Source organism: Primulina huaijiensis, chromosome 10 (genome assembly GCF_012295235.1).
Source record: "Primulina huaijiensis isolate GDHJ02 chromosome 10, ASM1229523v2, whole genome shotgun sequence".
NCBI classification, from domain to species: Eukaryota; Viridiplantae; Streptophyta; class Magnoliopsida; order Lamiales; family Gesneriaceae; genus Primulina; species Primulina huaijiensis.
The window spans coordinates 15,376,802-15,387,584 of record NC_133315.1 but is presented as its reverse complement, the minus strand read 5'-3'; the positions used below and the strand labels follow the sequence as shown (position 1 = coordinate 15,387,584).

At 36.7% G+C, this 10,783-nt stretch overlaps 2 protein-coding genes across 3 annotated transcripts; one reads left to right on the top strand and one right to left on the bottom strand.

Annotated features, from left to right (window-relative positions):
• Window positions 1–3,633: 3,633 nt before the first annotated feature.
• Window positions 3,634–6,944, top strand: LOC140986769 (uncharacterized). Of its 2 annotated transcripts, none has more exons than XM_073455119.1 (5): window positions 3,634–4,267; window positions 5,651–5,687; window positions 5,794–6,030; window positions 6,134–6,181; window positions 6,280–6,944. In XM_073455119.1, exons 1-5 carry the CDS (start codon window positions 4,017–4,019, stop codon window positions 6,757–6,759), a joined length of 1,053 nt encoding a protein of 350 aa, XP_073311220.1. In that variant the 5' UTR covers window positions 3,634–4,016; the 3' UTR covers window positions 6,760–6,944. The 2 variants fall into 2 exon arrangements, with proteins under 2 accessions (XP_073311220.1, XP_073311219.1); XM_073455118.1 differs by having other exon boundaries at window positions 3,636–4,318.
• A 223-nt stretch (window positions 6,945–7,167) lies between these two features.
• On the bottom strand, window positions 7,168–10,247 carry LOC140986393 (glycerol-3-phosphate dehydrogenase [NAD(+)]-like). The gene is made up of 10 exons (XM_073454619.1): window positions 9,901–10,247; window positions 9,652–9,728; window positions 9,500–9,572; window positions 9,198–9,415; window positions 9,009–9,116; window positions 8,857–8,920; window positions 8,726–8,763; window positions 8,512–8,632; window positions 8,304–8,407; window positions 7,168–7,516 (listed from the first exon to the last, which is right to left on the bottom strand). Exons 1-10 carry the CDS (start codon window positions 10,208–10,210, stop codon window positions 7,334–7,336), a joined length of 1,296 nt encoding a protein of 431 aa, XP_073310720.1. The 5' UTR covers window positions 10,211–10,247; the 3' UTR covers window positions 7,168–7,333.
• Between the last annotated feature and the right edge of the window lie 536 nt (window positions 10,248–10,783).

The following is a 10,783-nucleotide window of genomic DNA, read 5'->3' as shown; positions in this document are numbered from 1 at the left end:
AGGTGGCAGGAAAGGGTCATCCTTCTATTATGATATTTGGAATATCAAATACTTGAGCAAATTCAAGTGGGATGATCATACTGAAGAGATAGACACTCGAATATGGTTGTTCCTGATGTGTTATAATCTGTAAGCTTTTCATGAAGTGAGCAAAGACACTCGAATGTTTGCAGCAATCTAGAATGCGACTTGAGAGCTGAAACTGGGATTGGAACTCTCTGCTGCTAAGAGCGCGCGGGACTTTTACCTATCAAAGGTCGGCCAGGCTATAATACCTCAAGTAAAATTGAAGAGCGGCTAAAAAAAAGTGAATTAAGTTGAAAATTTGTGTTTTGCCTCCAACACATGTTTTAAATTTATGTTGATTCGTGTGCAGTGGCTGAATATAAATGTTACCTGCACTGTGCATGTTTATCAAGGTTAACAGAATCACACGCGCTATCAAGAATCCATATCTCTACATTGGTGTATGCATGCATTCGAACGAGACCCATCCGTTAACGACTCCGATATCGAAACCTAAAAGCAAACTTATATCGACCTATGCACGAAGTTTAACTCGTTTTCGATCACAATTATGTTCATAATATATCTTACATCTTTAGTTTGAATCAGATAAACTTGTTCAATTTAAAGTTCAAATAACAAAATAAACACAATCGAATTGACTAGCAAGTAAATCTTGTCTAATCATGAAATTTTCTTTAAATCTTGGCAAATATTGGACAAGTCAATGTCTGAATAATTAACTTAAAAAACAAAAGAATTTGTAAAGAATAAATAAATTATATAGTTGAATATATTGTTATAGAAGCATAATAGTTCGTATTATTTCTTTATCTACATTTATTAAATGACGATATAACTTAATATGTTTGCTAAATTAATTTGGTCCTATGATAGTTATTTATTACGATTTTTTGTCTTAGATTGCGATGAAAAGAAATCGCGCTGAATCTAAGACAAAAAATCGCGCTCGCGACTCTTGAAACAGTGACGTCACCTGTGGATACCGATCCTGTTTCTTCCGAAGCCCTAATCAGCAAAATCTCGCCCCTCTCCATTTTACCGACGGATCGATTCAGTAAAAATTTTCACTTCAAACATGGCTGCGTCAGGTTTGCAAAGATTATCCAGAAATCAATCGAATCCAAGCGGTAGAATCAACAATTATTTTCACAAAGCGCAAATTCCATTACCAACGCCGTTGGTGTTGACTCAAGTCCCCCAAATCACCAAACCCATCGATCAATTCCCCTTCTTCGACCGCAATCGGACGAAAGATGTAGAAGGAACTCGGTTTAGTGATTCAAGTTTCTACCCTGGCTTTGCTTTTGAATTTCTTCTCAATCCGGGTTCTACAACCATCCCATTTCGATCGGAGCTCGGTAATGTCACTGCTGATGATGAAGATTCTCGTACCATTAGGGCTGATAGCGTGAAGAAGAAGAGGAAGAAGAAGATGAACAAGCACAAGTTGAGGAAGCTGAGAAAGCGTTTGAGGAGGAAAACGTAGTTTTGGTTATTATTATGCATTAAGTTTACTCAACTGGTGAGTTACTGCAGCTTTTGTTGATTCTATTTCCTGGGAAAATGATTGTATTTCTCCTATTTTTTCTTCCAATTATAAAATGATTGGCGAAGAACATCAACAATCATTTACATTTTGTCATGACGAAGGTAATTACTGGTGCTGGGCTGCTGGTTGAATGTGCTGGTGGCTTTTTTAATAATATTTGATTTGAATATTCTTCGTTCTTTGAATTTTTCACAAAATACTTATTGGTCAACTGATGTTTGAATCGTTTCAGACGGCGTTTTAGCATATGTTCCTGAGTTTCAAGTCTAACCAGCTGGTTTGAATTGGGTCTTGGATGATCAATTTGGTCATATTCAATTGTTTAGATGCACTTTTTGGTTCATCCATCGGGCAAAGCTGGTGGGTTTACCAAGCATTCGTTCTTCATTAACAATCTGTGGAAGAATTCATTATCAGAACAATGTGCTTCATATAGTCTTTATGGTTTATTTAATCCAACTTTTCAAATATAGATGTCTCGAGCGTATCCCAGTTCCATTTGTATCATGGAGGGTGAAATAATAATTCAAGAACAGGATAATGTGATAATTGTGCAATTTTTTCTGGTATTTTCCTTAAAACTTATGCCTGATACAACCTAGTTGGCTGATGGGGCTCCAAAGAAATATGCCCAGTTGAAAATACGTGTGGACAAGGAAGATAAATGGGCTGTATCACAATTTTTTATGGCTTCTTTTAGCCGGTATGTGCTTTGCTTTAACTGCGTGTTATTACTTTCTCTTTTACAATTGTTTTCCAACCTGTTGTATTATACTCCTGGAATGTATCATTTCCCTAAATAAAATTTGTGATGAAAGCAAAATATGGAGCTGATGGTAAAGCTTTGCCACGTCTCAATTGTTTCCGTTGGTTTGATTTTCTTTCTTTCTTTTTTTTTTGCCCTCTTTTTCTGTATGAAAGTATGAACCTTACCTATTTTGCCAGACCAACTTGAACATGCCTGGTTTGATAAATTGGTTGGCAAATTTTGGAAACTGAAATGTCTCTTTCAAGAGGTGAAATGCTCTATAGTTGCGTTGAGAAGAACCATTCGTTCTTTCGCTTGGTTCGTCCATTATATACGCGTATACATGATACTGATCCATCAGAGAATCATGCCGCCGTTGTGAATAAGAAACAGAGAAAAGGATTTATTATCATTTTGACCCACGTATTTGATACATATAACTTATCAGAACAATAAAACAAAGCGAACCAACCATTTAAAATAACAAATAAAGTAAGAAACTTTGTTGACATTTGTTTGTTTTATAATGGAGGTATGACTTTTAGTGAGAGCTGGCTAGATCCCTTGATACCTACTCTTTCACCAATTATTCTCAATCGATACAATTAGCACGAGCCATCATCATAATGGACACGGACACCGGAATTGGGTCCTTTCCTTTGCACATGCCTCTTGCCTGCTTTGGTTTACTTTTACTTTGTATGGAATAATGTTGTTGAAGCTTAGCATCTGAACCTGCCTTTTCACAATCATACATGCTAAAGATGATGAGAAAGGAAAAGCTAATGTTGGGACACACGATTCCCCCTCTCCCTTTCTTTTTCGCCCAAGCGATTTGAATTCGGCAGTGGCGCAATGCAACTACATTTGACACGACAAACATAAACGACAAGATACAATGTTCATAATATAAACATAAAATATAAAGCACGACAAATATAAACGAAACATATGGTTTAAAGAATTACTTAACATTAAAATTAATTAATTAAATAATTTGAAATATAATAATATAAAATGGAGCAAAACAAATACATAAAAATACAAAATGACTAATTTACAATTGTTACGATGACATTTCAGTAATTTGGTAGAATCTTTATATTGATTTTCATATAAATAGTGATCCTCCACGAACGGAGGATCACCCAAAACCACAATCTTTTTATTTTATTTAAATTAAATACCATGAAAATATTACCTAATTCAAAAGTTGACTGCTTTTATTACGGAAATAACCCTGGAATTATGTAATTTTGGTAAAATGAAAATATTATGGAATAAATATTTGAAAAGTGGGGGACAGCGGCAACCAAACCCACAAAGAAAATAAGAACAGGGAGAAGGAAATCGGGGAAGTTTTGCGCGCGCCCACTCGCGTCCTTTTCGATTCTCGTATGGACAATAATACAAACATGTTCCGGGCGTCAACGCCAGGAAAGTTTTTCCCTCTCTCCACATGGGCATACTTTCCCCTTTCGGCTTCCCCACTTCCATTATTGTTTGATTTCTCCATCTACACTTTTCCTACCTTCACTCCCTTTCACTTTACTTCTATTGCAACGGTATTCTGAGACACCCTCTTCATCTCGCTGTCTGCGGCAGCTGTTACGTGTCAGCTGGAGCTCGTTAAACAGAAAGAAACCCAAGTCTGGGACGGAAGGTTTCTGTGAAGTGGGATAATCGATCATGGGTGGGATGACGTCGTCAATGGCAGCAAAATTCGCTTTCTTTCCTCCCAATCCGCCTTCTTACAAGGTGGTGAACGATGAAGGGACGGGTCTGCTGCTGTTGAGCCCGTTTCCACACCGGGAAAACGTGGAGATTATGAGGCTGCCTACGCGGCGCGGTACGGAGATTGTGGCCGTTTACGTGAGGTATCCGATGGCTAGTTCTACGCTTCTCTACTCCCATGGCAATGCCGCTGATCTGGGGCAGATGTATGAACTTTTTATTGAGCTCAGTATTCACTTGCGTGTCAATTTGATCGGGTAATTTTGAGATTCTCTAATTGTGTTGCTGCTATGCTTTTCCTTTGGGTTTGCGATTGCGATCATGGTTGTGAAGCTTTGGATTTTGTTCGTTCATGTTATTTTTCTATGTTTATGAAGTCGTATCAGCTATATTTCGAATTGGCATTTGGATTTATCGTAGTTTGGTCACTGTGGTAGTAAGAAAAGTATCTGTGACGGTAGATCATTTTTTCGTCGGGTTTCTTATTATGTCATGTTAGAATCGACTGCATTTGATTTGCAATTGCGAACTGTAGAATAAGCTCTCCGAAGTTTCTCGGAGCTGAATGATGTTTTTGATCAAAGGTTGAATTTTACTGCCGATATCAACTGTGATGAGGCAGGCTGATTAAAGATTGCATGGTAAAATATAGATGTGATGCACTTAATCGAGAAATGCACTAATTAACATAGATATGATGAAAATCAAATGATTGTCTGCAGCACATGCAATATGTTGAAGAGCTATTTGTTTGCAATTTTGAATCTCTGTTAAATGAAGAGAGAGACGGAGGAAGAAGGTGTTGTGTCAATTTTTATTAGTTGGTGATTGGTGAAAGTAACCTCTAAACATGTGCAACACAGTTTCCCTATTCAGTTTTAGTTGATGGAGCTTGGCAACCTCATTGGTGTTATTTAATATACAATTGCTGCATCTATTTGAAAGCTGGAAGCGTGTTGGAGACATTAATTGGCTTGATAGTTAATTGATCTTTGAATTTTGTTGATGAACTACTCAACTTCATTGGTTTTAGCGAAGTTGTATGAAACTGAATTGGTATTAAAATGAGTCAATTTTCAGTTTTTCAAAGGTGGGCCTAGTTTGATAGGGAGATCTAAATATTGTGTTTCTGGCAAATGATCTGTATGTTTAGCTGATGGAAAGACCATAATTGATTGTGTGTTTAATTATTACGGTCCAATTGCTTGAAAGCTCAAGTGGTTCACTATTTGATGACATTTCATCTATAGTTTTGACTATAGTTCCATTTTCATAGTTTGTCGTCGTCTTTGATGATATTAAAGATTCTGGCAACCAAATCGTCCTCAGTTTGCATTTTTAGTGGATTGCCACGACGAGCCTGCTCGAAAGAAAATCCTTGAAACATTTTCATTATCACATTCTTCAAGTATTTTCTTCATCATGTTGTGAGTGTGAAATATTGTGGCTGCTTGTTAAAATTCGTTACATTTGAGAGACATACTCCTGAATCGTCCCCATCCTTTATGTTTTCATAAATAAGATTTCATGAAAGCTGTTTTTTAAGCTGAAAACAGATTATATTTGTGATGCTTCTGTAATTTGTTCAGGTATGATTACTCTGGATATGGCCAGTCATCCGGGAAGGTGTGTATTACGTCATTCAACTTTTTTTCAGTTTTGGGATCATACGATGTAGTTTACTTGCCGAACCTCTAGAATAAAATCTACAGTGTGGTTATCATGTTTGTAGCCGAGCGAGCAGAATACTTATGGAGATATTGACGCGGTGTTTAAGTGTCTTGAGGAGAGCTATGGAACTAAACAGGAAGATGTTATTCTATATGGTCAATCTGTTGGAAGCGGACCGACTTTGGAACTTGCAGCTCGGTTGCCTAGGTTAAGAGCTGTTGTGTTGCATAGTCCTATACTCTCAGGAGTGAGAGTCATGTATCCTGTTAAGCGCACTTACTGGTTTGACATCTACAAGGTACAGTCTCTCTCTTTGTCTTCAGTCTTTAATAATCTCTTGGATGAAAAATTTGTGTGTCTTAATATCTCTACTCAATATTTGTTGCTTTGTCATATTGCAGAACATTGATAAAATCCCTCTCGTTAATCGTCCTGTTCTTGTTATTCATGTAAGTGCTACATTTTCATCAATCGCAACTTTTAATTTAAAACCAGAGGCATTATTAGCTTGCTAGTTCACATGATTTAACCAATATTGCGTGTGCAGGGAACTGCTGATGAAGTAGTTGATTTTTCACATGGTAAGCAGCTCTGGGAACTGTGTAAGGAGAAATACGAACCCTTATGGATTAAAGGAGGAAATCACTGTGATTTAGAACTCTACCCAGAGTACATCAGACATTTGAAGAAGTTTGTGGCAACCGTGGAGAGGTCAACTTCACACAGAATCAGTGCTAGAAAAAGCACAGATCAGTTTGAGCCATCTAGAAAGAGTACAGATTTATTTGATGTTCCAAGAAAGAGCACTGACAGGAGAGAAAAGCCCAGACACAGTACGGAAAAACCCGAGAGATTGAAAACTCATTCAAACAATGGTGACAAGCTCGATAAATTCAGGGCATTCGAAAAGTTGGAAAGGTCGCGGAGAAGCGTTGACTGCATTGAGAAGGGACGGAAAAGTCTCGACCATCAAGTGGAAAGAGCTCGGAAGAGTGCAGACACGTTGGATAGAATACGCGCCGGGTAAATTTTTCTCAGACTTTTGTGAAATTTATGAACTGAATATGGTAATGATGGGGTATAGAAAAATGTGTTTGGGGTTGATTTATCTTGTCTGGTTGATTCCCTGGTTTATGATCTGTTATTTGTGGATATACCGTGTAATAACTGAACTTCATTACAAATATCCTATTCTAATAGTTTTCCTTTTAACCCACGGGAATTTTGCGTAGTGAACTCTTGGATATATACCCCCCTATAGTTCCAATATCAAGGCCTAAAAAAGGATAGAAAGTATTTGCTAAACTGTGTCCTAGGGTTTTGTTGGAACATATTAGAAAATCTAGCTGCAGAGTCGAGATGTTGCAATTGGAAAGTAGTCGAGATGGTGCAATCGGAAAGAATGAAATCTACGTTATCTAAAAGATTTACACTATAAAATCGACTATGGATTTGGATCCATAACTTGGAGTATATTTCAATATTGTTCTCAGCCATACGCTACAACTGACGCGAAAGTTTGCGAGTGTGATACTAGTTGAAGAGCAAAATTAGTACTATAAATTCGAGTATGCGGTGTAAAGTTTGTTCATGCAAAAAGATCAGAAAAATTGAGCAGAGGCTCCAACAATGGAAAAATTGGGTTTGTGCTCACAGAACTCGACTATGGCTGATGGTGGGAGTTGGCCAACGCAAATCTTGTGCACTGTTGAGAACAGAGGGAAAAGCTCTAACCATCCCCGGTGATTCAAAACTTCATAAACCTCTTTTGCAGTTGATACACCCTGCATAAATTGAATAGGATAATATAAAATAGGCAAGTAGAAAAGAACCATTATAAGAAGTTTTAGCTTTGATACAACGATCCCTCAGAGAAAAATTATATCATTCATCAAGTTGTGCGAATGAATTGGATATGATAAAGCACTACTAGAAGAAGTTTTAGCCTTTGATATATCAATCCCTTGAGGAAAAAAAGTCATCGATCATCTTTTGCTTGTGAACAAATTAGATATGCATACCTGCATTAATTGGCTATCCAAGAGTTTAAATGAGAGCGACTTGCCGAGAATTTTGAATGAGGAACGAATTGTGAGTTTTCGGCCGATAAAGGCTACAATTTTTACGAATGTTCATACAATTTTGGTTTTTTGTCAAATAATGAATCCCAGCTTCAAATTCTTGAATTTAATAAAGTTGTGTTTAGATTGATGAACTTTATTTGACTAAGAATTTCGACTTTGGATTTCAAATGATCATTTCTTGGATGAATTTGTCAAATGATCAAATGATTCAAGAGATGAATTTCAAATGAGATTAATCTTACGTGTATTTGAAATTCACCACAATTCCTATTGAAAAATTGCATAACTTGAAATGAATTAGATTTTAAATTCACTTGAATTTTATCAATACAAGAAGATAATGAATTTGAAATTAATGGATTTAAAATCTGTCTATCCAAACACAACCTGAATGAATCTGAAATAATAGATTTGAAGAACTTCATGTTCTTTCATCCAAACACCCCCTTAATGTATTTTAACATTTTATTTGTTAGCCGGGTGTTACCTGTAATTTCTGGCCCTGTAACATCTCTGCTTCAAGCTCATCGAAGGATCTCTTCCCACCATTCCTAGCAAAAGCCTCTGCACATTTCCTGTTTCTTCCCCCCACTGCCAATTAAAACACGTAAGACTATTGAATTCTTTGTCTTCGCACAACTCCAAAAGGTGAAACTAGAACTTCATCAAAACGAAGTCCACAAGAGCAAACTTACAGCATGTTGTGATTAAATCTGCAACGCCGCAGCTTTCGAAGAATGTACTATCTTTAACAGAAGGGAAAAGCAACTTCGAAAATGCCTTCATTTCTCTCAAACCAATTCTCATTATTGCAGCCTAGTAAATCATCATAGTAGAAAAATTTTAAAATGATCGATATCATAGGAACTAACCAAGAAATTAAGCACATAAAATTTATGCTTCTTTCACCTTCGTATTATTTCCCATCTCCAACCCATCCACGAAACCTATTTCACGAATTCAATAACAATCGACCCTCCATCAGTTACAACGCCATAAAACAACTCAAAATCAAGGAAGATTGAAGTAGCAGAATCTACCTGCAGCAATAGCCACAACATTTTTCAATGTTCCACATAGTTCAACTCCTTCCACGTCTTGGACCTACTTTATTTCGATATATGATCGTGTATGGCTACATGACAACTCAATATACAATTGAATCAAACAATTCTGGAGTAATATCACTCACCGCTGAGACCATGAAGTACGAGGTGTTGAACAGTTGCACCCATTTCTCCGCACTCTCTTTATCTTTTCTATATCCAACTGTCGCCTCACTAAATTTCTCCACCGCAATCTGCACACGCAACGATCTCTGTCGTCAAAAAAAAAAAAAAAGAAGCTGTGCTAAGCATAAGAGACTGGCTGGCCAAATGACCTCATTGGCAATATTTGCTCCCATAAGAACACAGCAATTAATTCCAAGTTGTTCGGAGATGAGTGCAGAGATCATGCATGGACCTTCCTTCTTCACCTCCATTCCTTTGATCAGAGAGATTGCTTCCGCGTCGTCCCTTATCTTTCCTATTAGCTTTTTACATATCCCCTCCATGAATTGGTGGGGTGTCACAAATACTAACATGTTGGCATTCCTCACTGACCAATTTTAAAACAAACACAGGAATTCATTCCCGTTTTCTTTTTCGAACTTATGACACTAACCAATCAAGATTTGCATACCTGCATTTTCAATATCAGGGTCTGCAACAACATTTTTGCCAAGCTTTATACCTGGAAGATATTTAACATTCTCCTGTAAAAGAAGGAACAATATAGCTAAATCTCTCATAAAATCAAATGTAGTAAGAATAAAAGAACAAGCAATACATTACATTGGTTCGATTAATAACTTCAGAGAGCTTTTCACCTGTTGGCAGTACTTCCTCAAACACCCACATCCTCACTTCCTCTGCATACACCCCCCAAGAATCAATTCATAAAAAATAGAAAACAAATCGACGACTAAGTTTATTCCATTTATAGATAAAGAAACTTGGAAAAAAAATGCTGAAATACGAACATGAACGACCAGCGAACGAGGTAAAAAAGCCCAAAAAAAAAAGAAAAGAAAAAAGGGAAACCGTGAAATGAATTAAGCTTGAGGGTGTTGGACGCAATGAGCTTGGCGGCGACACTCCCCCAATTTCCACTTCCAACAACCGTGACCATGGAAAGCACCGGCGGCGTTTGACTTCCAGCTCCGGCGGCATTGTGATCACTCTCCCCGTCGAGAAGTGGCTTCTGGGTTTCGAGAAACGGAGCCATATACACAAATCTAGAAGAAGGGGAGATGGAATAGGATCGAAGAGAGAAATGGGAATGCGAAGAAATGGCGCAGCGGAGGGGAATGGAGAAGAGGGAAAAGTGGAGAGGTGAAGAATTAAATGGCATTCGGTGGGCAGAGAAGACAGTAAAGCACACACATCGTTAGAATCAATGCAATGCTATGTTAAAACTTGGCGATCTATTCTAGTTTACATTAATTAATTAAATAAATTTAATTTTCAATTTCTCTTTTTATCCAACGTGGAATTTTCATTATTATTATTATTATTATTATTATATTTATTAATTTTCAATTTCTCTTTTTATCCAACGTGGAATTTTCATTATTATTATTATTATATTAGGATCGAAAATAAAATAATAATATAGTTTCGTTTTATTAATAATTAAATTAAATTTGCGATTGAAATTGTTCTATATAAATTAACTATTTTATAAAAGGGAAAAAAAGATGCTAAATAATACTAGTCCACATTGGCGGGCTAATTGTGGCCACAACATTGGAGGAAAGGGAAACACACACAACTTTATTTGATTAGCGATCTAACCAAATTATCTAAAATTAGATTAAGCGAAATTTTTTCAAGAAAATTGAAGTGATCAATATTTTTTACCAAAACCAAAAAAATTAAACTATTGAATTAAAGATATGTTATTTTAGTCCGTAGCTGAACTAAC